This window comes from Nerophis lumbriciformis, linkage group LG23 (assembly GCF_033978685.3).
Source record: "Nerophis lumbriciformis linkage group LG23, RoL_Nlum_v2.1, whole genome shotgun sequence".
In the NCBI taxonomy this organism is placed as follows: Eukaryota; Metazoa; Chordata; class Actinopteri; order Syngnathiformes; family Syngnathidae; genus Nerophis; species Nerophis lumbriciformis.
The window spans coordinates 40,786,661-40,813,031 of NC_084570.2; the positions used below are offsets into that span (position 1 = coordinate 40,786,661).

At 41.6% G+C, this 26,371-nt stretch overlaps 1 protein-coding gene across 2 annotated transcripts in view; it reads left to right on the forward strand.

Annotated features, from left to right (window-relative positions):
- The window catches only part of rbbp8l (retinoblastoma binding protein 8-like), a 61,086-nt gene that overhangs the window by 8,050 nt on the left and 26,665 nt on the right, over positions 1–26,371 (forward strand). For both annotated transcript variants that reach the window (XM_061985384.2, XM_061985385.2), the window contains exon 2: positions 14,131–14,214. In XM_061985384.2, coding sequence (XP_061841368.1) covers positions 14,154–14,214 — 61 coding nt within the window. In that variant the 5' untranslated portion in view covers positions 14,131–14,153. The remainder of the gene's footprint in view (positions 1–14,130; positions 14,215–26,371) is intronic.

Here is a 26,371-nt window from a genome sequence, read left to right on the forward strand (position 1 = left end):
GCCCGCTCACCTGCTTTCCGAGCACTAATCAGAGGCATTATTTAAGTTGCCTTTGCCAGTCAGTCGGCCTGGCTTCACTGTTTATGTCACACTGTTTACGTCACGTTCTGACCATGTAAGTTTCCTTGTCCATGCCATAGCTTCTGCTAAATAGTAGCTCAATGTGTTTTAGGCACGCTTGCATTTTTTGTTGTGTTGTTTGTGTTTTTGGTAGTTGAGTGATTTATGTTAATAAATCCAAGCCTACCTTTACGCCTTCGTCCGGAGCCGTCTTTTGCATTGAGAGAACGAACCGCAGCAAGCTGCAACCCTCACGTGACACAACTTATACATATACAGTATATATATATATATATATATATATATATATATATATATATATATATATATATATATATATATATGTCTTAATAAGGTTATCCAAAAAATAGTGCTCGATACCGTAGTAGAGCGCAATATATGTATGTGTGGGAAAAAAAAAAGAAGAGAAACTGTTTATTATTTACCGTCCAGACCTGTCATCCCTCAACAAGCGCAGCGAAATTGTAACAGCATGCCGCCACAGACGGAAACACCTCCTAGGTAACACATGAGCCAATCACCACGCCCCTACGCCAGCCTGTACCCACCCACTCTGTGCCCTATATAAACCATGGTATGTGAATGCTCCCATTAAAATCTCCTGATGATTGAGGGAACCCCCCCTCATGAAACAGGCCTGTAGAGATGAAATAGTCTTGTGATTTTTTTCCCCACACATACATATATATATATATATATATATATATATATATATATATATATATATATATATATATATTAGGGCTGCAATTAACGATTCATTTGATAATCGATTAATCTGTTGATTATTATTTCGATTAATCGATTAATAATCGGATAAAAGAGACAAACAACATTTCTATTCTTTCCAGTATTTTATTGGAAAAAAACAGCATACTGGAATCATACTTATTTTGATTTCTGTTTCTCAGCTGTTTGTACATGTTGCCGTTTATAAATAAAGGTTTATAAATAAAGGTTTATAAAAAAATATAAAATAAATAAATAAATAAATAAATAAAGTTGCCTCTGCGCATGCACATATCAAAGATCCAACGAATCGATGACTAAATTAATCGCCAGCTATTTTTATAATCGATTTTAATCAATTAGTTGTTGCAGCTTTAATATATATATATATATATATATACAGTATATATATATATATATATATATATATATATATATATATATATATATATATATATATATATATATATATATATATATATATATATATATATATATATATCTGGGACGCCAGAATGCACTGCTGAACCTACTTGAGACGTCGTGGGCACAGTCAGCAAAACGCAAAATGTCCATGAGAGTAGGAGATAATATGTATATATATATATATATATATATATATATATATATATATATATATATATATATATATATATATATATATATATATATATATACATATATATATATATATACATTAGGTTTGCCAAGTGGGGTCCTACTCTCATGGACGTTTTGCTGACTGGGCCCACGACGTCTCAAGTAGGTTCAGCAGTGCATTCTGGCGTCCCAGAAGCATACCTGCCAACTTTTGAAATCAGAAAAACCTAGTAGCCAGGGTCCAGGGGCCGCAGGCCCCGGTAGGTCCAGGACAAAGTCCTGGTGGGGGGTTCCTTCGCCCCCTGACGCAAAATGATTATTAGCATTCAGACAGGTTAAATTGTTGCTAAAACCATCACTTTTCTATCAGTCACAGTGACTTTTCAAAACAAAAATATTACAGCAAAAATCATATGTGTTGATTGACATGTTTATTCTGTAAGCTAACTTCAATAGTTTGAAATTATTTTGACAGTTAATGCCAGTTATCCTGTCAACCTTTCACAAGACTTCAATTTGTTAATTGAAAGTATAAACAGTATAAACACTTTTTACAGTAAACAAATGGTAAAACAGTACTAAACAATTCCATTAAAAAAAAAATTGGTGTCATTATTAACTTTCTGTCCAAGATTGTATAATCTACTGCCTTGTTCAATTGTAAAAAATATTCTGTGCCTAAAATTCACATTTCTATCACAATTATCATACTGTAAACATGGTAAGCTAACTTAATTAAAATTAATAGTCCTGTCAATAGCATGGAATTACAATTCAAATGTAGTTTTTTTGTAAGCCTTTCAAAAGAATTCAAAATATGAAAAATTAATGAAAATTAATTTAAGCCATCAGACACTTGAAAAGTGGCACATCACATCTCTAATGTAATCATTTGAACTTTTCAACAGAAATAGCACTGCAAAAATATTAAGGACATACTTCTGTATTTTGGTAGTTATGCTGTCAACATTTAACAAGATTTCTTCAACTTGGACTTGAAAGCATAAATAGTATAAACACTTTAAATGATAAATAAATGATAAATGGGTTGTACGCTTTTCTACCTTCAAGGTACTCAAAGCGCTTTGACACTACTTCCACATTTACCCATTCACACACACATTCACACACTGATGGAGGGAGCTGCCATGCAAGGCGCTAACCAGCACCCATCAGGAGCAAGGGTGAAGTGTCTTGCTCAGGACACAACGGACATGACGAGGTTGGTACTAGGTGGGGATTGAACCAGGGACCCTCGGGTCGCGCACGGCCATTCTTCCACTGCGCCACGCCGTCCCTTTTAACAGTATAACAGTACTAAACAATTCCAATAGATAACATTGGTGTCATTACTTTTTTGTTTGCTCAATTATTGCCTCCGTAAATAAAACTTCGGCATTTATCACATCCAAAGAATCTGTTTGGGCGACGAAAAACGTTGAAAGTTTTCCACTTGTATCGCTAGCAACGGCATTAGACTTGTGTTTTTTTGTCCCAACGTGGTCTTTTACATCGCTAATTCCTCCGTGTCCGATCGAAAAATCTTGTCTGCACAAGGTGCAATTCGCGTAGTTTTCACCCTTTTTGGAGCGGATAATTATTCCCGGATAGGCTTTTGAATATTCTTCACGGAATGACTGCACTTTTCTTTTCGGTTTAAGACTCGTTTGCGATTTTTCTCCGGCTGATTCCATGATCGTTCGCTGGTTTGGAAACAATGGCCTCGTGCTTGGCAGCGGTGCTATAAATAGCCTCGCGCATGGCATTCGGAATGGCTCGATAGGAAGTTACGGGAAGCAGTGTCGATTGTCATTGTTGTTACGCGATTTCGTGAATAAAACTTAAAAAAAATATTTTTTTTTTAATTAATGAAAAACCGTATTTTTTATCACTGCAACTGTAACCCGGAATAGGTTGATGAAAACCGTACTAATTACGGGAAAACCGGAGTAGTTGGCAGGTATGCAGAAGCACCCCGGTCTGCATCTGCCCAGCCTCAGTATGAGTAATGATTTATTTTGGAGACCAGTTGGGGTCTTTTCTCTTCAGCCAGAGCCACTGGCTGCTCCGCTCTTCCACCCGCGATGTTTCCTTTATGGCCTGACGTAGAGCTTGACTGCCAACTCCCAGGTCTCTCATCAGCCTTATTGTTGATGTTTCCACAAAGCCCCGACATCCAACTTCTACAGGGCAGACTTGTATTCTGCAGCCTCGCCGTTCAGCCTTTGCAGCAAGCTCTGCAGATTTTGCCTGCTGTACTGCGTTCTTAGCTGACCACTTCTTCCCTGCTGTCAGATTTGGGGCAGCAGCTCGGACCACAGTATCCTTCGACTCTGTTAGGGTCATCCCGAGCCTTACTTTGGAGCATTTGAACTCAAGCCACCCTCATTAGCCACCACAGTAAGCGAAGTACATCAGGGGAACTCTTGTAGAGTCAATACGGAACTCCATTTGGCCCTGGGGCTGATGATGCTCTTGCCCGCTTTACTGCTTTCTCCACTTCCCTCCGCTTTGGGGGGCTAATGTCCATCTGGTGTTGTGGTTGTTTAATTGGTGGGATGTCCGATGGAATAGCTGTCTGCATGTTCTTCTTGTCATCCACAAACATTTCTTCCAGATGTTTCTCCAGCTCCTGCTTAGACGTTTCTAAGTTCCCCCCCTTTTCTTCAGTGAAAAATAATTTCACAAATTTACAGGGGTCCTTAAAATTTTTTTATTGTGCACGTTTCTGCTGTTTTCGCAGGTTTTCTGCTCGTCTCAGGATTGTTAACCGGCTTTTGGGGTTTCCCTGGAGATTGTTAATGCCTTCTTTCTCGCTGTCTGAAGCCTTCCTCCACAGCTTCTTAAGGTGTCTTCTCTCCCAAATCAGGCATTCTATCTCCTGCTGCCGTCTGGACTTGCATTGTGGTGCTACTACCTTTGCCGTTTTGACTCTTGCTCCATATCGTTCTGCCCCATAGTTGTAGAGGATGTCTCCCATCTTGTCAAGCTTCCTTTCGACTGTTCCCTTTAGTCCATGTAGGATGCTGATTAGGTCTGAGTTTATGATTGTCCATTCTTTCTTTTCGGAGGCTCTGGGCCATTTCACCCGAGGTTTGCTCCCGCTGATCTTCTTTTCCACTGCAGGTTTCCTTGGCTGGATGGGCTCTGCACCTTCCTGTGCATCTGTCAATGTGCTTGAGTTTTGTTCCTCAGGGCGGCTGATGTCCTGCAAGCTTTGATGAGACTCCAGTTGCTGGACTTATTTTGACTGATTTGATTGACTTCTCAAGAAGTACTTATCAATGCGAGATCCCTGTTTTCCTTCTCTCATGCACCCTTTCTTTCCTTGATGTATTTTCAAGCCCTGTGAAGATGTTATTTTCTTCCAACCACAGGAACAGACCTGGAGCCTTTTCTCCAATGTTGATGATGATGCTGTGCCTGGTTATTGTTCAGTGCTAGTCTTCCTTGTAGTAATTTCCGTTCCTGGGTCTAAACCTGTGATATCCGTAAATGAGTCATCTTCCGCCCCCGCTCTCGCAGACTCTAGGGGTGTTCTCTCTTTAGTTGTCTCTTAAGCAATTAATTGGTGGGTGTCTCCAAAATACTTATTGGATCCTGCCGACACGGGTAGCTAGCCCATGCCTGCCCCGGTGGGGTCTATTTCCTCCTGTTATCTGTCTTTCCAGCAGTCACATAGTCTTTCCCTTGTTGTCAGCCACTCTATTCACGGCAGTCACTGGATGACTCCAGGGGGAATATTTCCAAATACACAGGACAAGATGTTAAAATCCAGAGTGCCACCTCTTACCTCCCGTGTTGAAGACTTAAAGACACTGACTTATTATCTATGTTGCTGCAGGCTGGACAGACACATCATTAGGGTTGTCAAGTGGGCTCTTACTCTTATGGACGTTTCGCTGACTGGGCCCACGACTCTTAAGTAGGTTCAGCGGTGCATTTCGGCATCCCAGAAGCACCCCCCTCTGCATCTGCTCAGCCTCAGCATGAGTAATGATTTATTTTGGAGACTAGTTGGGGTCTTTCCTCCTTAGCCAGAGCCACTGGTTGCTCTGCTCTGCCACCCGCGATGTTTCCTTTATGGCCTGACGTAGACTTTGACCGCCCACTCTCCGGTCCCTTATCAGCCTTATTGTTGATGTTGCCACAAAGCCACCAACATCCAACTTCTACAGGACAGACTTGTGTTCTCCAGCCTCGCCGTTCAGCCTCTGCAGCGAGCTCTGCATACCGGAGCTTTTTACGCTCAAAAGCTTCCTCCACTGCATCCTCCCAAGGGACTGTGAGTTCAACGAAGTACACGATGGGCTGGGAGTTGGACCACAGGACTAGGTCAGGCCGCAAGTTAGTAATTGCTATCTCTGGTGGAACGATGAGTTTCTTATACACGTCCACCAGCATCTGCCAGTCCTGGGCTACCTCCAGCTGTCCCAACCTGGGCCTTGATGGTGTCTTTCGTTGCCTTTGTTCCCCCTCTCTAACAAAGGCAACTGGCATATTCAAGTTGGATGTCCTGGGTGGCAAGGAGTTGTTGGTTGTTCTCCTGTTTTCCAGGGTTGCTGCCAAGCATTTGAGTACTCCGTCGTGTCTCCAGGTGTATCGTCCTTGGTAGAGGCTCACTTTACACCCAGTGAGGATGTGTCTGAGTATAGCTGGTGTTGAGCACAAGGGGCATGATGGATCTTCACCCAGCCATTGGTTGAGGTTTTTGGGGGTAGGAAGGACATCACAGGTTGCTGTAAGTAGGAAACTTACCCTACTCGATTCCATCTCCCATATGTCCCTCCAGCTGATCTTCCGTTTCGCCAACCCTTCCCACCTTGTCCACTGGCCCTGCTTAGCTTGCGCCACAGCCTTGGCATATCTATTCGACTCTTCCTGTCGACGGACCTCAGCCACGAGCAGCTTGCGTCGCTCAGCAGAGGATGCCTTGTTCCAGGAAGATTGTGTCTCTTCAAGTCCCAAATATATATATATATATATATATATATATATATATATATATATATATATATATATATTAGTCATACCAAAGACTATAAAAATGGGACCCATTACCTCCCTGCTTGGCACTCAGCATCAAGGGTTGGAATTGGGGGTTAAATCACCAAAATGATCCCACAGTGCGGCCAGTGCTGCTGCTCACTGCTCCACTCACCTCCCAGGGGGTGGAACAAGGGGATGGGTAAAATGCAGAGAGTAATTTCACCACACCTAGTGTGTGTATGTGACAATCAGTGGTACTTTAACTTTACCTTTAACCCAAAAGAGCTTTTCTAACCTGTAACCTGTCGGGTAAAAGTCTCATTATAGATAGATAGTACTTTTTTGATTCCTTCAGGAGAGTTCCCTCAAGACAATTAAAATTATAACTATTATACCAAATAATACATTGCGAGAATCGGTTTGAATCGAAAATCGTATTGACTCTAATTCGAATCACCATCCCAGAAATCGGAATCGGATCCAATCATCGGCTACCCCATAAATACACACCCCTAGAAGTGAATTATAATGATGCAATAATGTGTCAAAGCATGAATATGGCAACTTAGCAACCATATGCAGTGAGGGGCGCATCCAAATCCCAATTCTTATTTATCCCGATTCTAAACCGATTCATAGTTTTGAAAAATCTATTTGAATATATACTGTATATATATATATATATATATATATATATATATATATATATATATATATATATATCTCAGCTGCATTCGGGCGGTAGGCAGGGTACACCCTGGACAAGTCGCCACCTCATCACAGGGCCAACACAGATAGACAGACTACATTCACACTCACATTCACACACTAGGGCCAATTGAATGTTGCCAATCAGCCTATTCATAGTTTTCAAAAATGTATTTGAAAAAAAATGATATATATATATATATATATATCTATATATATATATATATATATATATATATATATATATATACATATACACATGTAACCTAATTGAATGTTGCCAATCAGCCTATTCATAGTTTTCAAAAATGTATTTGAAAAAAAATGATATATATATATATATATATATATATATATATATATATATATATATATATATATATATGTCAAGACTTGGTCCGAGGTGTGTGCTTTTCCAGGATGCAACGGAAAGTTGGCTCGTGCGAGACGGGAATGAAGGTACATGATTTATTATTATCAAAAAAAGGAATAAATGAAAGCGCGCACAGTGGCGGAGAATAAACTATAAAACCAAAAGACTATAGCAAAAAATACAAATGAAAAGCACGCACAGTGGCGGAGAACAAACTATGAAAAACAAAAAGACTATAAACATGGAACCAAAACTTACTTTGACAAGGGACATGAAGCAGGATCTTAGAGGAATGGACAGAGCATAAATGTGGTGTGAGGTCGTCAGAAAGACAAACTGAAAAACACTGAACTTAAATACTACAGACATGATTAACGAAAACAGGTGCGTGACTCAAGACGTGAAACAGGTGCGTGACGTGACAGGTGAAAACTAATGGGTTGCTATGGTGACAATCAAGAGTGCACAATGAGTCCAAACGTGGAACAGGTGAAACTAATGGGTAATCATGCAAACAAGACAAGGGAGTGAAAAGCCAGAAACCAAAGATTCCTATAACTAAACAAAAACATGACTTAAAACAAAAACATGATTACACAGACATGACAGAGCCCCTCCCTTAAGGACAGATACCAGATGTCCATAAAAAAAATTAACAAGAGTCATGGGAGGGCGGGAGGGGGACATGGCGGTGGGTCGCCAGACCACATGTCCCCGTATCCACCGGGGCAGAGTTAGGTGGCGGCGGCGAGTGGAACGCCGCTGCAGCAGGCGAGGCGGGCGCCCAGGGAATGGCCACATTCTTGGCCGACTGGGAGGTGGGCGCACTTGGCGTGGCGGGTGACCAGGTAGCGGCCATATCCGTGGCCGACGAGGAGGAAGGCGCGTCGTCATCGTGGCAGGCGTGGAAGCTCGGCGTGGTGAGTCAGGCGGCGAAGCTCGGCGTGGCGCGTCAGGTGGCGAAGCTCGGCGTGGCGCGTCAGGCGGCGAAGCTCGGCGTGGGTCTTGGTCTTGGCATGGCGGGTCTTGGTCTTGGCATGGCGGGTCTTGGTCTTGGCATGGCGGGTCTTGGTCTTGGCATGGCGGGTCTTGGTCTTGGTCTTGGTCTTGGCATGGCGGGTCTTGGTCTTGGCATGGCGGGTCTTGGCATGGTGGGTCTTGGTCTTGGCATGGCGGGTCTTGGCGTCGTGAAGCTGCGACTGGCGGCACTTGGCGTCGTGAAGCTGCGACTGGCGGCACTTGGCGTCGTGGAGCTGCGACTGGCGGCACTTGGCGTCGTGGAGCTGCGACTGGCGGCACTTGGCGTCGTGGAGCTGCGACTGGCGGCACTTGGCGTCGTGGAGGGTCTTGGTCTTGGACTTGGCGTCGAGGGTCTTGGTCTTGGACTTGGCGTGGAGGGTCTTGGTCTTGGACTTGGCATGGAGGGTCTTGGTCTTGGACTTGGCATGGAGGGTCTTGGTCTTGGACTTGGCGTGGAGGGTCTTGGTCTTGGACTTGGCGTGGAGGGTCTTGGTCTTGGACTTGGCGTGGAGGGTCTTGGTCTTGGACTTGGCATGGAGGGTCTTGGTCTTGGACTTGGCGTGGAGGGTCTTGGTCTTGGACTTGGCATGGAGGGTCTTGGTCTTGGACTTGGCGTGGAGGGTCTTGGTCTTGGACTTGGCGTGGAGGGTCTTGGTCTTGGACTTGGCGTGAAGGGTGTTGGACTCGGCGTGGAGGGTCTTGGTCTTGGCGTGGAGGGTCTTGGTCTTGGCGTGGAGGGTCTTGGTCTTGGCGTGGAGGAGCTGGTGCTAGCCTTGGAGCAGCGACTGGTGCTAGCCTTGGAGCAGCGACTGGTGCTAGCCTTGGAGCAGCGACAGGTGCTAGCCTTGGAGCAGCGACAGGTGCTAACCTTGGAGCAGCGACAGGTGCTAGCCTTGGAGCAGCGACAGGTGCTAGCCTTGGAGCAGCGACAGGTGCTAGCCTTGGAGCAGCGACAGGTGCTAGCCGTGGCTCTGGTGCTAGCCTTGGCGCTAGCCGTGGTGCAGCTACTGGTGCTAGCCGTGAAGCAACGACAGGTGCTAGCCGTGGCTCTGGTGCTAGCCTTGGCGCTAGCCGTGGTGCAGCTACTGGTGCTAGCCTTGGTGCAGGTGGAGGTGGTCTAGCTGGGGGTTGCGGCTTGGCAGGTCGGAAGACTGGTGAGGGCGGTCGTGCTGGAGGCTGTGGCTTGACAGGTTGGAAAACTGGTGAGGGCGGTCGTGCTGGAGGCTGTGGTTTGACAGGTCGGTAGACTGGTGGTGGCGGCCGTGAGGGAGGCTGTGGCTTAACATGGTGATGCAGAGCCACCCCACCTACACAGCTCCCGACCCCAGCCCCCCCCTCAAGGGGCGGATACCAGACGCGCTCCCTGCGGTCTGGAACTCTCTGTAGGGGTGGGCGGGGGAGGGCAGAAATTTCTCCTTTATTTTGGCCACAATATTTTTCTTTATCCCCCACCTGGGGTTGTGTGGACGGAAAAAAAGAAAAAAATTGTGACGGGGGCGGGACTTGAGTCTTGGGGGGCGGGGCATGAGTCTTGGGGGGCGGGGCATGAAATTGGGATGGCTGTGACTGACTAGACCTGATTTCTAAAAACATGTTTTGATAATGTTTTATCAAAGACATGCCATTAGTGTCTTTTGTTGGAGGCGGGTGTTCAAAAGAAAAAGAGTTGAAAAAAAAATCCTGGGCTGTGATGTCATCCTGGGGAAGCCGGGCAGACTGTTGCTTGCTTCCGCCCGGAGGGGGCGGGGCTTGTGGGAGCGGCGTGTCCCGCTGGCTCGCGGATGTCCTTCCTGGCGTCCCTCGCCTTTGGCGGCGCTTCCTTGGCTGGGATGACGCGCCAACGTCCCCGGGCCAAACGGAGCTGATCGGCACCAGTTTGCCGGTCGGACCCCACATGAGATCATTGCGCTCCGTGGGGGAATAGCGGAGCGTCTCAGCTTCCATGGCGCGCAGGACCTCCCACGTTCCTTCGTCCAATCTTTCCAACTCGGCCAACTTAGGTGCGGAAAAGCGGGTCTGCTGACGACCTACTGTCAAGACTTGGTCCGAGGTGTGTGCTTTTCCAGGATGCAACGGAAAGTTGGCTCGTGCGAGACGGGAATGAAAGTACATGATTTATTATTATCAAAAAAAGGAATAAATGAAAGCGCGCACAGTGGCGGAGAATAAACTATAAAACCAAAAGACTATAGCAAAAAATACAAATGAAAAGCACGCACAGTGGCGAAGAACAAACTATGAAAAACAAAAAGACTATAAACATGGAACCAAAACTTACTTTGACAAGGGACATGAAGCAGGATCTTAGAGGAATGGACAGAGCATAAATGTGGTGTGAGGTCGTCAGATAGACAAACTGAAAAACACTGAACTTAAATACTACGGACATGATTAACGAAAACAGGTGCGTGACTCAAGACGTGAAACAGGTGCGTGACGTGACAGGTGAAAACTAATGGGTTGCTATGGTGACAATCAAGAGTGCACAATGAGTCCAAACGTGGAACAGGTGAAACTAATGGGTAATCATGCAAACAAGACAAGGGAGTGAAAAGCCAGAAACCAAAGATTCCTATAACTAAACAAAAACATGACTTAAAACAAAAACATGATTACACAGACATGACAATATACATGTAACCTGTTCTATCTGTGACACCAAGTCATATATTTCCAGAATCGCTTTGAATCGCCAACCGTGTCCAATCCGAATCCAATCGTCTGATCTCAGGAATCACATGGACTCGTTAGGTTCTCGGTAGACTCACAACCCTAACACACACACACACACACACACACACACACACACACACACACACACACACACGCACAGACACACACACTTAACAAAACGCCTAGTTTGGTGTACTTGCACGCCAAGACCGGTCCTGCCGGTGATAATCCTCGTCAATATGACACGCCAACTTGACACGCCAACTTGTCAAGCAACGTGTGCTGCTCTGCCTCCTCAGGCTGATCATTTATTATTATTATAAGCCTTTTCAAACAGGCCTGAAAACATTTTCGTTCAGAAAGTATCAACATGATGTTTAACCTTTTTGTTTTTATTCAGTATGGTTTTTTTTTTACTTTGTAGCACTTTGAGATCCAGTGTGAGGAAAAGTGCATTAGAAATTAAATGCATTATTGTTACTATTACTCCATTATCTATTCGTTTTCTCCTCATGCTGAAGAAGAAATTATCTGTTCCAGGGTTAAAACCTGCACAGGCAATGTTTTAGTTACATCTTTGGCTGCGACGACTTCGAGAAAAAGTTGAGCATTGTTCATAAAAAGGATTTGCCGTCCAACTGTAATGACAAAAGGCGTGATTTGATGCTAATTAGCGCCTCACAAATCTTGTTTTTTAACATTCCGACGAAGTATAAAAAAGAGGCTTGAACAATTTTTAAGAGGTGCTGCTTCTTTTGCAATTACTGTCCTGCAATATAAAATTATAAATAATAATAAATGATAATAACAATACTAACAAATAATATAAAATTATAAATTATAATAAATGATAATAATATAGAATAATACTTAATATAAAATAATAAATCATAAAAAAGGATGAATAATAATAATGATAATTAATAATATAAAATAATAATATATGATAAAAATAATAATAAATAATAATACATGATAACAACAATAATAATTAATAATATAAATAATCAATGATAATAATAATATAAACTAATAAAGGATAATATTAATAATACATCATATAAAATAATGATAAATAATATGTGATAAAACAATATAAAATTATGAATAGTAATAGCAATAATAATAAATAATATAGAATAATAAATAATGTAAAATAATAAATAATGTAAAATAATAATACATTATAATAACAATGATAATAAATAATAATAAATGATAATAACATTAATAATAAATAATATAAACTAATAAATAATATTAAATGATAACAACACTATTAATAAATAATATAAAATAATAAACAATATAAAAATAAATTATAATAATAAATAAACTAATAAATAGTAATAAATTATAATAATAATAATAAATAATACAAAACAATGATAAATAATAATATGTGATAATAATAATAAATAATGTAAAATAATATACTAATAAATAAATAATAATAATATATAATAAATAATAACAATAGATAAATTAAAAAGTGTACTCTATAATTACATTATTTGAAATTTACCCGACACATTAGGTACATTTGCATAAAGTATTGGTATCAGATCGGTATCGCCGATACCACCCTAAATGTTACTCGGTATCGGGTCGAAAAGAAAATCAGTGATATTGCACGCCACTATCGGACAGATAGTTATCGGATACAAGAAATTATGACGTCATACAGGTAATACGATACCATTAAAAATTGCTGGTATTAAATATAAATATATGACATGATCCATTCTGTGTTGATGTAAATTTGTCATTAGGATTTAACTTGGCTGCTGTTTAAAATAACCATAGGAAAGTAATATTGTTATTGTTTGACTTTTACTGCAGTCGTTTTGCCTTTAGTTTAAAATATATATGTTACCTTTCTTACTATTTTATCTGGTAGGGCTGAAAACTGGACCACAAAATAAGTGTTCTGTTTCGCTCGATATCAATTATTATTGATATATTTTATGACCTGTGGAAAATAAGGAGCAGGAGAAAAGTGTTTTTTATTTGAAATGTAACCTTCCACTGATTATAATCCGCTCAGCTATCAAGGCAAGAAGGAAATGGCAACACGAGCATGGAAAACACTCAAACAATGTAAACAAAATAGTAAAATAACATTTAACACTTAACAATAAGCTCTGAAAATGAAGGTGCAAAAATAAAGAATATGTAAGTAACGTCTCATAAAGTGTAAGAAAACAGTGAGAAAATGAGAAGAACAATTTCCTGCAGGCTTAGTGTTAGGAAATAATGGCTGTGTAACATTAATTTGCCCTGTTGTTCCTATTTAACTATGGTAAGGAATTGTTGTTATGCTGTAATTGTTTAAATGTTATTGTTACATTGGTCGATATAGATCATCTTAGAAATGTTTAATGACCTTTGTAAAATAAGGAGCAGAACTAACTTAAGAAGAACAATTTTCTGTAGGTTTAATGTTAAGAAATAATGGCTGTGTAACATTAATTTGCCTTGTTATTCCTATTTAACTATGGTAAGGAATTGTTGTTATGCAGTAACTATTTAAATGTTATTGTTATATCGATCGATATAGATAATCTTTGACATTTTTCATTGACCTTTGGAAAGTAAGGAACAGAACTAACCTGACAAGAGCTGTTTTCTGTAGGTTCAGTGTTAGGAAATAATGGCTGTGTAACATGAATTTGCCCTGTTATTCCTATTTAACTATGGTAAGGAATTGTTGTTATGCAGTAATTATTTAAATGTTATTGATATCGGTCGATATAGACAATGTATGACATTTTTAATGACCTTTGGAAAATAAGGAGCAGAGGTAACCTGACAAGAACTATTTTCTGTAGGTTTAGTGCCACAAAGTTACAGCTGTGCTCTACTCCTTTTTGGACCTGTTGAACGTGTGACATATTTTAACGTGAATTTTGTCGTTGAGATAAAAATCAACCTTGACCGTTCTCTTTACCTTTAAGGTCAAAGGTCAACGGGCTGGGCAATGGAGAGCTTCAATGAGCTTCTTCTCAAACTCAGGGAGGTCCATGAGCGAGAGCTTGAAGGTAAGTGTGTTCTCCCGAGGACCTCTGCAGTCGACCCCACCCAAATTTGAAACTAGGGCCAAAGACAAACCCTTTAAAACCTGAACCACTAAATAATTGGCAGAACCTTATAAATATTTGAAACTGGACCTTTAATTGGTCCTTCTGTTTGGCAAAAATTACGATTTTCAATTTGTGTCATATTTGACACAGCCGTACACAAAATTTTTAAAGCAAACCAAAACATGACGCGAAACACATAAATATCTATGTTGTTTCCAAAGCATCTCTTATCTTGTCATTATTTGCCATATAAAAAAACTTCATAAAAGTCAGCATCATTATGTATTTTTTTTTAATGTGATTTACTTATTCTATCTCATAAAAAGTTATAATTTATTATCACAACACACACCGAGTGATCGCCACAAAACAATACAGCAAATTGAATATGTACATTTTATATACCACATTGTGTAATGTGAACATTATACATACATTTTTTTAAAACATACAAACTGTATGTAGATCCATAGTATTTCTAATGCATGGAATGTAATAAAACTGACTAAGTTAGAATTACATTACCTTTTATACCTGCTGTATCAAATTTGATACACACATTTTCAACACACTTTTAGTATAACATATGTAGCACCCCTACTGTAGGATAGCAGGTTAGTACAACAATTAAGATTGCTAGGTTCTTGGCTGTATAATTGAGAGATTCGCAATGAGACGTTACGTACTTAGTGGACCACAGAACAACTGCTGGCAAATTTATTGCACAATAATAAACGATAACACATGAACAGTGTGCTTTTTAAATTGAAAATACCCCCCAAAAATGAAATAAAAATAGAGCTCTGTTGCAAAATTCAAAAGTAGCAAAATAGAAGAAATGTCCTTTTTAAATTGTCCTTTCAAAAAATGAATTCTACCCGGGTAGTATTGAATTGAACACTGTCTATATTCATTGGTTGGGAATCCTTAGTTCTATTGTAATCCGTTATTCCATACTGATTCGGTTCGATACTTGCGACTCTGATGGTGGATCAGTTCAGTTATAGATCACTGCAGAGTGTGGAGACCGATGCAGCTGGCCACACCACATCCAAACGCTCCCTCTCCGCAGACTCTCACTCACTGGGACTGGCTCGCCATCATAACTCAAGTCCAGCTTGGAACCAGACTTCAGGATCATACAAAAAACAATTGGAGTTCTCAGCAGCACAAAACACAGCAATCCAGCTCCCACTGGGACCAGGCTATCTTATGCTGCTTTTCCAACACTCGGTTTGAGAATTGACAAGTATTTTAACGTATAAACTTTGTCTTTGCAACGCAACGATATGACTCGTGCCTTCACTGTGACGTTCAGTGAAGGAATGCCGGGAATGACAAAAGTGCATGCGACCTCTACTGGCCAACATGTGAATAACGTGCTGCGTGCATACATAATTAATTTAAACCTGTAGTGACCACATGACTTTGACAAATCAATTTTAACATTTTTTTAGTGACCAAAGTGACTTTGGCACACCATAGATTAGAAATTAATTATAGGAGAATATATTCGTGACCCTATAATTCCATATGGGTTACACACTCCCCCCTTAAGTCAGCATGAGTCCCTTCATGTGCTATAACATCTTGACTCAAATTGCTATAACCTCATGACTGTCGTAGTCACCTAAGGAAATGAGTGCGTGATTGAAACTGTCTAAAAGACTTTGAGCAAAAGAGATGAGGGGTTTACCCAACTGTGGGTAGTTCAATCGGTCTGGTGGCTGCCGTGACCTTATAGATCGGCGTACCATATTGCCTTCCCCACAGTCATTAGGTAAGTCGGTTTCCTCGGCTTGAGTATCTTGAGCTTCTGGAATTTCAGTTTTATTTCCCGGTTCTCCATTTTCATTACTCTCCAACTGGTGATCTCCAACCACTTCAGGAAATTCCTTTTCTTCTTCAACTGGCAACGCAGGCTCATTACCAGTAGAGGACTCCACTTGTGACTGGGTTTGTAGTGTCTCGCCCACTTCCTTTTCTGTGGGAGGATTGTCAGCTACAACCAGCTGTTTAGGGATGTCATAGACCTTTGTAAACCTCTTCTCAGTGAGAGCTGAGGTTTTCTCGGGAAGGACTGTGTACTCCTCTTCAGACTCAGAACTTTCCTCTTCTTGGATCTGAGGAGAACTTTGTCTTGTCCTGGGACGACGATTCTGCCTTGGCTGATTGGATTCCTCATCCTCGACTTCAACCAATTGCCCGCACGGCAGCAGAAGATCCCTGTGTAAAGTGCGAACTGGACCATCTTCATCCACTGGCTGGACCTTGTAAACAGGTAAGTCTCCCATCTGTTGTAAGACACTGTACACAGCGGACTCCCACTTGTCAGCGAGTTTGTGTTTGTTCCTCAGACGGATATTTCTCACCAGTACTCTATCTCCCACTTCAAGTGTGGACTCTCTGACTCGTTTATTCCACTGCTGCTTATTCCTCTCAGCAACTTTCTGGGAGTTTTCAATAGCTGTTTGATAACTCTCCTCGAGTCGAGACTTGAGATTTCGCACATATTGGGAGTGAGATACTGGTGTTCCTTCCCTGACGGGTAGGTTGAATGCAATATCAACTGGAAGCCTGGGTTGTCTCCCAAACATGAACTCATAGGGACTGAACCCGGTGACCTCACTTCCGGTACAGTTGTAGTAGGCATGTGTGAGTGGTTTAACAAAATCACGCCAGTGACTCTTTTCTTTTTCTCTCAGAGTACCCAACATGCCCAGAAGGGTGCGGTTGAACCGCTCAACCGGGTTTCCCCTCGGGTGATAAGGACTGGTTCTCACTTTCTTAATACCGGCTATGGCACACAGTTCTTTAATAGTGTGGGATTCAAAATCTCTTCCCTGATCACTGTGCAGGTGTTCAGGAAAGCCGTAGTGAACCAGGAACTGCTCCCACAGACACTTCGCAACAGTAGTAGCTTTTTGGTCTTTCGTGGGTATGGCTACCGCGTATTTTGTAAAGTGGTCTGTGATGACCAGAATGTCCTTGGTATTGTGGGAATCAGGCTCCAGTGATAGGTAGTCCATGCAGACTAATTGCATTGGCCTACTTGTCTGGATACTGACCAGCGGTGCTGCTTTCTCAGGCGGAGTCTTCCTCCTAAAACACCGGCCACAGGTTTTGACCTTGTGCTCAACATCCGCAGCCATTCGTGGCCAGTAGAATCTTGACCTTACTAAGTCAATGGGACGGTCTATGCCCATGTGTCCCATGTCGTCATGGAGACACTTGAGTACAGTGACTCTAAGGGACTCTGGAAGAATGAGTTCATAGATCGTTTCCTCTTCACATTTCCGCTTCCTGTACAGGAGACCGTCTCTCATCTCAAGGCGCTTCCACTCCTTGAGCATCAGTTTGAGTTCAGGAGAATTAGGACCAATGTTCCGAGGTACTGGGCCTCCAGATTCCAGCAGATGAATAACATGCTTGATGGCAGGGTCAGCTTCCTGTCGTTCTCGGAGGTCATCCTCACTGAAGATGGGTACCGTCACATGACCTAATAATTCTTCGTCACTGTAGATGTCTGGAACAGCGTCGGCGTTGAGAGCTAGAGATTCAACCAACGTGATGGAAGGTAAGTTGTCGGTTTCTCTTATCATGTGTCGGTGACATAGGGCTGTAACTACATCTTCAGGTAAGTTTAGATGGTCAGGTGATGATGATAGATGATGTGAGGTGAACCGCTTTATTCTCTCTCTTTCTTCCAGTGAAGCGTCATCATCAACCAGCATTCCATGCGGTCGCCTGGAGAGACCATCGGCGTCTTGATTGCTCTTTCCAGCCCTGTACTTGATGTTGAAATTGAACGTAGAAAGGGCTGCTAACCAGCGATAACTGGCAGAATCTAGCTTAGCTGAGGTGAGTATGTAAGTTAACGGATTGTTATCTGTTACCACAGTGAAGTTGTTACCATAGAGATAGTCCTGGAACTTCTCTAGGATTGCCCATTTTAAAGCTAGAAACTCCAGCTTGTGTGCTGGATATCTTGCCTCACTAGATGAAAGTCCCCTACTGGCATAGGCGATGACCCTTGATTGGCCATCCTGCTCTTGGTATAAAGCAGCTCCTAAACCAGTAGTACTGGTATCCGTATGCAGTGTATAGGGGAGCTTTGCATCTGCAAACCCCAGGATGGGAGAAGATGGGAGCTTCTCTATGATGCATTCAAAAGCGTCCTGACAAGCAGGTGTCCATCGTTCTGCGAACGGCTCTTTTGGATTTAAATATTTCCCTTTACATGTCGTCATCATCTGGCCTTTTCTGAGAGGTGGATAGCCAGAAGTGAGACTGTTTAGTGGCTTTACTATTTTAGAATAGTCCTTGACAAAGCGGCGATAATAGCCGGCGAAGCCTAAAAAGGACTTCAATTCTTTTAGGGTCTGTGGCCTTGGCCACGTTTTTAGTGCAATGACTTTTTCAGGATCTGTCTCGACACCATCTCTTGAGACGATATGTCCAAGATAACGTACAGACGTTTGGAAGAATCTGCACTTCTCGGGAGAGAGCTTGAGACCATATTCTCTTAGGCGTTGGAGGACATGCAGAAGCCTGGCCTCATGTTCCTCCAGGGAGGCAGAGAACACAATGAGATCATCAAGAAAGACAAGCACCTCTTTCAGGTTAATGTCACCCATACATTTCTCCATTAAGCGCTGAAATGTACTCGGCGCATTGGTTATCCCCTGGGGCATACGGTTGAACTCCCAAAACCCCAGGGGACAGACAAAAGCAGTCTTGGCTTTGTCACTCTCTTCCATACCAATTTGGTAATATCCGGACTCGAGGTCCATCACAGAAAACCACTGTGACCCGGTGAGGGCGGAGAATGCTTCTTCGAGGTTTGGTAATGCATAAGCATCCTTTATGGTTTGCGTATTCAACTTACGGTAATCGACACAAAGTCGGACATCACCGTTCTTTTTCTTTACAACAACTATGGGTGACGAGTAGGGTGACTCGGACTCCCTTATCACACCAGCTTCTCGCAGTGTTTTAAGGTGTTCCCTCACAGCCTCATAGTCATTGGGATGTATGGGTCTTGAACGCTGTTTAAAAGGCGTCTCGTCCTTGAGCTTGATACGATGCTTGACTTTGGTGGCATGACCAAAATCAAGGTCATGATGTGCAAACACATCAGAGTAACCATTGAGTTTCTCTGTGACTCTGGTTTTCCATTTCTTTGGTAGAGGAGAATTGCCGAAGTCAGACGTCAGGGTGTTGTTTGTGGACTGATTTGTAGAAGAAGTTGCACTACAACAGTTCACAGTATCTGCATTCTTGTCAGATAATGGACTTTTTTCAACAATCTTTTCAGGAATATGTAGTTCGGCGACAACACTGTTTGTGGGTAATGTTATGTCATGGTCTGTTTCGTTTCTCAGCCAAACAGCTAACTTGTGCTGAGGCTGCTGGGGCAAAGTGACGAGGCAACAGTCAACGAAAATGCCACCAGGTAAGACAGACTTTCTTGGCTGCTCCAGAACTGCCAATTTCTCCGTATTTGCAGGATTGACATTGACCTGGCCTTCCACAAGGACTTTATCATGTGCAGGAATAACTTGCTGCGGTTTCCCTTTGAGTGTCATTAGACCTATTTGCCCAGTGCTCTTTAGCTTTTGTCTGAATTCAAGTGCACTGAGGATTTCTTTGTAGCCATGAACAGTTGAAGTGGTCTTTTGAGTGTTGTGTTGGCACTCTTCCTCATATAATACATCAAGTAAGTTGGTCCCTATTAGAACAGGCAGGTCAATGTTGGAGCGTTGATCAGGGACCACTAATGCTAGTGTGTTCACTTCGGGTGCAGTGTCAATAAACTCCTTTGGCAACCCAATACTGACTTCTACATAGCCCAAATATGGGACGGACTGACCATTAACACCTTCCACATCAAGAAGATTGAATGGTTGGATAGGTTGTTCTGACAGGTGTTCTGTGTAGAATGAGTTTGAAATTGTGGTCACCTGAGACCCTGTGTCAAGAAGGCAGTAACACTTTACACCTGACACAGTCACATCACTGATGCATTTGTTGCCAATTAAACCTTTTGGTATTTTAGATTGGTGCTTGGTTCTGTGAGAAAAACTTGAAACATTTTGTTTGGAGCTGGTGTTAGTCTTTGTTCCTGTTTGCTCCTCAACAGGAACAGAATTTAAAAATCCTGTTTGCTTTGTTCGTCCCACAGCTTTTGTTTCCCTTTGAGTTCTTGGCGTTTAGCCTCAACAACCTCCGGGTTGGGCTCATTGGGACAAGCTGGCGCTATATGTCCATCTTCGCCACAGTTAAAGCAATACCACGCTCGTGGTTTCTTTTTGCCTCTTCGGACAGCCTCTGTCTTAGGCTCCCTTTCATTGGGTTTCTTTGGTTTAGCTCCCTTGGAGGTAGCCTTTGTGGAAGATTAATCCACGGACGCTTTCAGGTTTGCCAACTGGGCTTGAAGTTGTGCAAGTTGTTTTTGTATTTTCTTTGTAGTCTCATTATAGTTGTCCTTTACAGCAGTGGCTGCTATGTCCCTCTCATCTGTATCAGAGTTGTACACGTTAACATTATTAGACTGCACTTTAGCTTTGTGAAATCCAACCTGTTGCTTCATACGACGAGATCGAGCAGCCTGCTTGTCTTCCTCCGTCCTCACTAAAAGCAACAACTCGGAGAACGAGGGTGGGGCATCCTTCTGCAGATGGGACAGCTGAAGATGTGTGATTAAACTATTGTTGAAACATCCCCTGCAGAACTGTTTCAGCAGTTGCCGGTCTGCGTCGCTGGCAGGAATGCCATTCCTCTTGACTACTTTGCTCAGTATTGACTGTAGGCGATGTAAATAAGCAGAAGCCTTTTCACCCGGCTCTGCGTCGGTAGTAAGGAATGCTGCAAATAGCTCATCAGCATCATCTACAGTACCGTAGGCTGAGTCAAGAACATGCAAATAGTCACGTGGGCTCGACTGGGGCCCAAGATGCTTTATAACATTTACAGCTGGAGGAAGGAGACTTTCTACAATCCTTCTGACCACTTGCTTGTCAGGGATTGTGGTATCGCTGAAGTAGAACTCGACATTACTACGCCAAGTGTCATAATCAACTTCCAGGCTGGGGCAGGGAGTTTTCCCAGAGAAAGGCCTCAACCTGGCATGGTGTGTTGACGACATATCACTGCTCTTTACAATATGCTCCACGACCATTCTCTGCACCTCAGGTGTATTAATTTGGTTAAGTGGTAGCTGAAAGGGTGATCTGGCACCACTAGGCAGGGTTTGTTTAAGTGGGGCCGCATTCATATTTAGAGTGGACTGAGTTGGGGTCTGGACAAACGCTGGTTCAACTCCACTCTTGTGAGGAGTAGACGAGGGGGTTTGGTGCTCAACCTCCTCATCTCGTTGAGCTGGCCGGCTTTCTTGAATTCTGGCCAACTCCTCTCGCAGGACCTTTTCAAAGTCTGTGCCACTCAATTTTGCAATGCCTTCAAGCTCACACAGGTAAAATTTGGTTATGTTTGAACCTGCATTAGCAGCATAAACACTAGATAAGAGCTGCATATAGTGTGTAATTGTGTCATCTGAAGAAGGTCTGTTATATGGTAAATCACGTGCAAGAACACTAACACCTTCACCAGATTTAAACTCAACAATAGCAGAATTTTGGAATTTAGTATCGGAACTGTCAATTTTAACCACTCTTTCAATGGACCCATATTGATTCAAAAAGTCAAATACCTCCTCATCTACTTCAGTACCAGACATGCCACTGACCAGTACTGAACTGGGTACCTTAATGTTTTCAGACTTATTGACATCCATATTTCAAGTGTAAAGTCAGAGGTATTACAAAAATTGTGAACAAACGTTGCCAGAGCTGTTCTGTATTGTACGTACAGTATGAATTTGGAATCACAGCGCTCCTGGCTGGCTCGCCAAGTGTGTAGCACCCCTACTGTAGGATAGCAGGTTAGTACAACAATTAAGATTGCTAGGTTCTTGGCTGTATAATTGAGAGACTCGCAATGAGACGTTACGTACTTAGTGGACCACAGAACAACTGCTGGCAAATTTATTGCACAATAATAAACGATAACACATGAACAGTGTGCTTTTTAAATTGAAAATACCCCCCAAAAATGAAATAAAAATAGAGCTCTGTTGCAAAATTCAAAAGTAGCAAAATAGAAGAAATGTCCTTTTTAAATTGTCCTTTAAAAAAATGAATTCTACCCGGGTAGTATTGAATTGAACACTGTCTATATTCCTTGGTTGGGAATCCTTAGTTCTATTGTAATCCGTTATTCCATACTGATTCGGTTCGATACTTGCGACTCTGATGGTGGATCAGTTCAGTTATAGATCACTGCAGAGTGTGGAGACCGATGCAGCTGGCCACACCACATCCAAACGCTCCCTCTCCGCAGACTCTCACTCACTGGGACTGGCTCGCCATCATAACTCAAGTCCAGCTTGGAACCAGACTTCAGGATCATACAAAAAAACAATTGGAGTTCTCAGCAGCACAAAACACAGCAATCCAGCTCCCACTGGGATCAGGCTATCTTATGCTGCTTTTCCAACACTCGGTTTGAGAATTGACAAGTATTTTAACGTATAAACTTTGTCTTTGCAACGCAACGATATGACTCGTGCCTTCACTGTGACGTTCAGTGAAGGAATGCCGGGAATGACAAAAGTGCATGCGACCTCTACTGGCCAACATGTGAATAACGTGCTGCGTGCATACATAATTAATTTAAACCTGTAGTGACCACATGACTTTGACAAATCAATTTTAAAAATTTTAAAGTGACCAAAGTGACTTTGGCACACCATAGATTAGAAATTAATAATAGGAGAATATATTCGTGACCCTATATTTCCATATGGGTTACACATATATAATGAAATATTAAGTAGTATCACATTGCATCTACAGATTAACTTCACAATGATGGGTCAGTAATAAAATACAATACACATTCTAACCTTATCTCTTTGTTTCTCTTCAAAAATCTATTGTTTCTTCTTTGTAACAATTGTATCCTCTAATCCAGGGGTGCTCATTAGATCGCGAGCTACCAGTCGATCGCGGAAGGTGTGTCAGCCAGGCATAAATAAAAACAAAACTAAAAAATCTTTACTAAGGACGTCACTTTTGTCACTTGATTGACATTCACGGCACCCGAGGGACTTGTGAGATGACGCTGGCTGCTGTGAGCTCAGTATTAAGAAAAAATGACCGACAGGAAGGCGAGAAACACTTTTTATTTCAACAGACTCTCGCGCCGTACCTGCCGTCAAAACTCTAAAGACCGACTGCACAGTTCCTGTCTTCACAATAAAAGCGCTGCTTCATCCTGCCTGCGCTAACAAAATAAGAGTCTCAGAAAGCTTGCATGCACAAGCTAGCAAGCTAGGGAGATTGCCGCCAACGTATTTCTTGTAAAGTTTCTAAAAAGGAGTATGGAAGCTGGACAAATAAGATGGCAAAAACCAACCACTTTCATGTGGCATTGGACAGAAAGGAGGACTTTTTTTCTCCTCCATTTGAAAATGTGTACGTCAATGCACGTCATCAGGATCAGGTAATACACCAACTTATATTCCTGTCTTCATGAAAGAAAGGAACATGCTTGTATTATCATTAAACACCTTTAACTTGTTAACAAAAAACATCTGTTTCACCAATGAATAAATAAAAATGATAAATATAGATGAGGTAGATCCCCTCGACTTGGCCATTTGAAAAGTAGCTTGCCTGTTAAAAAAGCGTGGGCACCCCTGATCTAATAAATCAGCTACTGCCCTCATGTGGATTATAGTATGTTTATTTAATTGTATCTTATTTAATTTTTATTTTTTTATACACACCTTTATTTATTTTGTCGATTTTGTCCAAGGGTTGGAATTGGGGGTTAAATCGACAAAAGTGATTCCCGGGCGCGGCCACTGCTGCTGCTCACTGCTCCCCTCACCTCCCAAGGGTTGATCAAGGGTAATGGGTCAAATGCAGAGAATGATTTCGCCACACTAGTAAAGTTCAACATTTACAAACAAACATATGAACATGGACAATTAAAACAAGGACAAAAACAGTACAATACAGCACCAGTGGGTTGTATTGTAACAAGTAATGATAGTAGAATGTCAAATATATATATATATATATATATATATATATATATATGTATATATATATATATATATATATACGTATGTATATAGGGCTGCAACAACTAATCGATTAAATCGATTAAAATCTATTATAAAAATAGTTGCCGATTAATTTAGTCATCGATTCGTTGGATCTATGCTATGCACATGTGCTGAGGCTATGTTTTTTGTTTTTTTAACCTTTATTTATAAACTGCAACATTTACAAACAGCTGAGAAACAATAATCAAAATAATAGGGGTGTAACGGTACGTGTATTTGTATCAACCGTTTCGGTACGGAGGTTTCGTTTCGGTGCGGAGGTGTACCGGACGAGTTTCCACACGGACATATTTGTAAACCGGAGACACGTAACGCACGTTGTGTAAACAATACTCAAAATGCCGGACATTTGGAGTTAGGGTTGCGTGTATTTTCAATGTACGTTCAGGGTTAAGAAGGTAAAAAACACAACAAATTGTGCGCGCAGCAGCATTGGTGAGGGAGGGGGAGAGACAGAGAGAGCGAGAGAGTTATGATAAACGCGCATGCGTCGTCAGGCTATGCTTTTTATCCATAGATTTATCAGATTTAAATTTTTATTATCTATAGCAGGGGTGTCAAAAGTGTGCATTTTTTAAACATTTTTCTTGTTTCATTTGGCAAGTTGAAAGAACATGGCGCCAGTATGCTGGGGTTTTTTTCCAATAAAATACTGGAAAGGATAGAAATGTAGTTTGTCTCTTTTATCCCATTATTAATCGATTAATCGAAGTAATAATCGACAGATTAATCGATTATCATATTAATCGTTAGTTGCAGCCCTAATGTATATATATATATATATATATATATATATATATATATATATATATATATATATATATATATATATATATATACATATATATAGATATAGATATAGGGTTGTACGGTATACCGGTACTAGTATAGTGTTGCGGTACTAATGAATCAAAAACGGTACTATACTCTGTTTGAAAAGTACCGGTTCGCCATACTTTTTTTTTTACAGGCGTTACGGCGCGCCGTCACATCCTGACATTGCTGGTTTACAAGCAGAGGAGCATGTTCACACACACTGAGTACTTACAAGCAGACACAGTGTGTAGACAAAAAAGGAAGAATGGACGCATTTTGGTCTACAAACTGACGATAAAGGTGAAGTTATAACACTGAAACGCCCTCCGAAAGAGGTGCTTTAAGACATGGCTAAATTCTAAATCACTAATCCTGGCCTCCATGGCGACAAATAAAGTAAGTTTCTTACAATTAATATTATCACTGGAGGACGAGGAATAGTTAAACATACTTCACTACCCACCGTAGGAGGATACAACAGCTCACCGGCGTCACAATGTAAACAAATGCCATGGGTGGATCTACCCCTGACATCCACTGTAATGATACCAAGTACAATAGCGTATCTAGTCGATACTACTATGATTACATCAATATTTTTTATTGTCACAAAATCTTTTTTCCTTTTTTCATATTATGTTTATGAACTCAGTATATATGTCCCTGGACACATGAGGACTTTGAATATGACCAATGTATGATCCTGTAACTACTTGGTATCGGATCGATACCTACATTTGTGGTATCATCCAAAACTAATGTAAAGTATCAAACAACAGAAGAATAAGTGATTATAAAATTTTAACAGAAGTGTAGAAAGAACATGTTAAACTGAAAATAAGCAGATATTAACAGTAAATGAACAAGTAGATTAATAATCAATTTTTACAGTCTCAAAAGTGCCACACCTTGTCACACAGTCCCAAAGGGTCCCCAACCAAAAGGCAAAAAAAAACACAAGAAAACAAGAGGGAAACATCAGGAACACAAAAGGATGACACAAGAGCACAGAGCTCCTGCCACCAGCAGCCACTACAGCGGCGTCATCTCAGTATACTATTGGCTAAGTTTTATATTCATGATTGTAAGGTTCTCAATACCAAA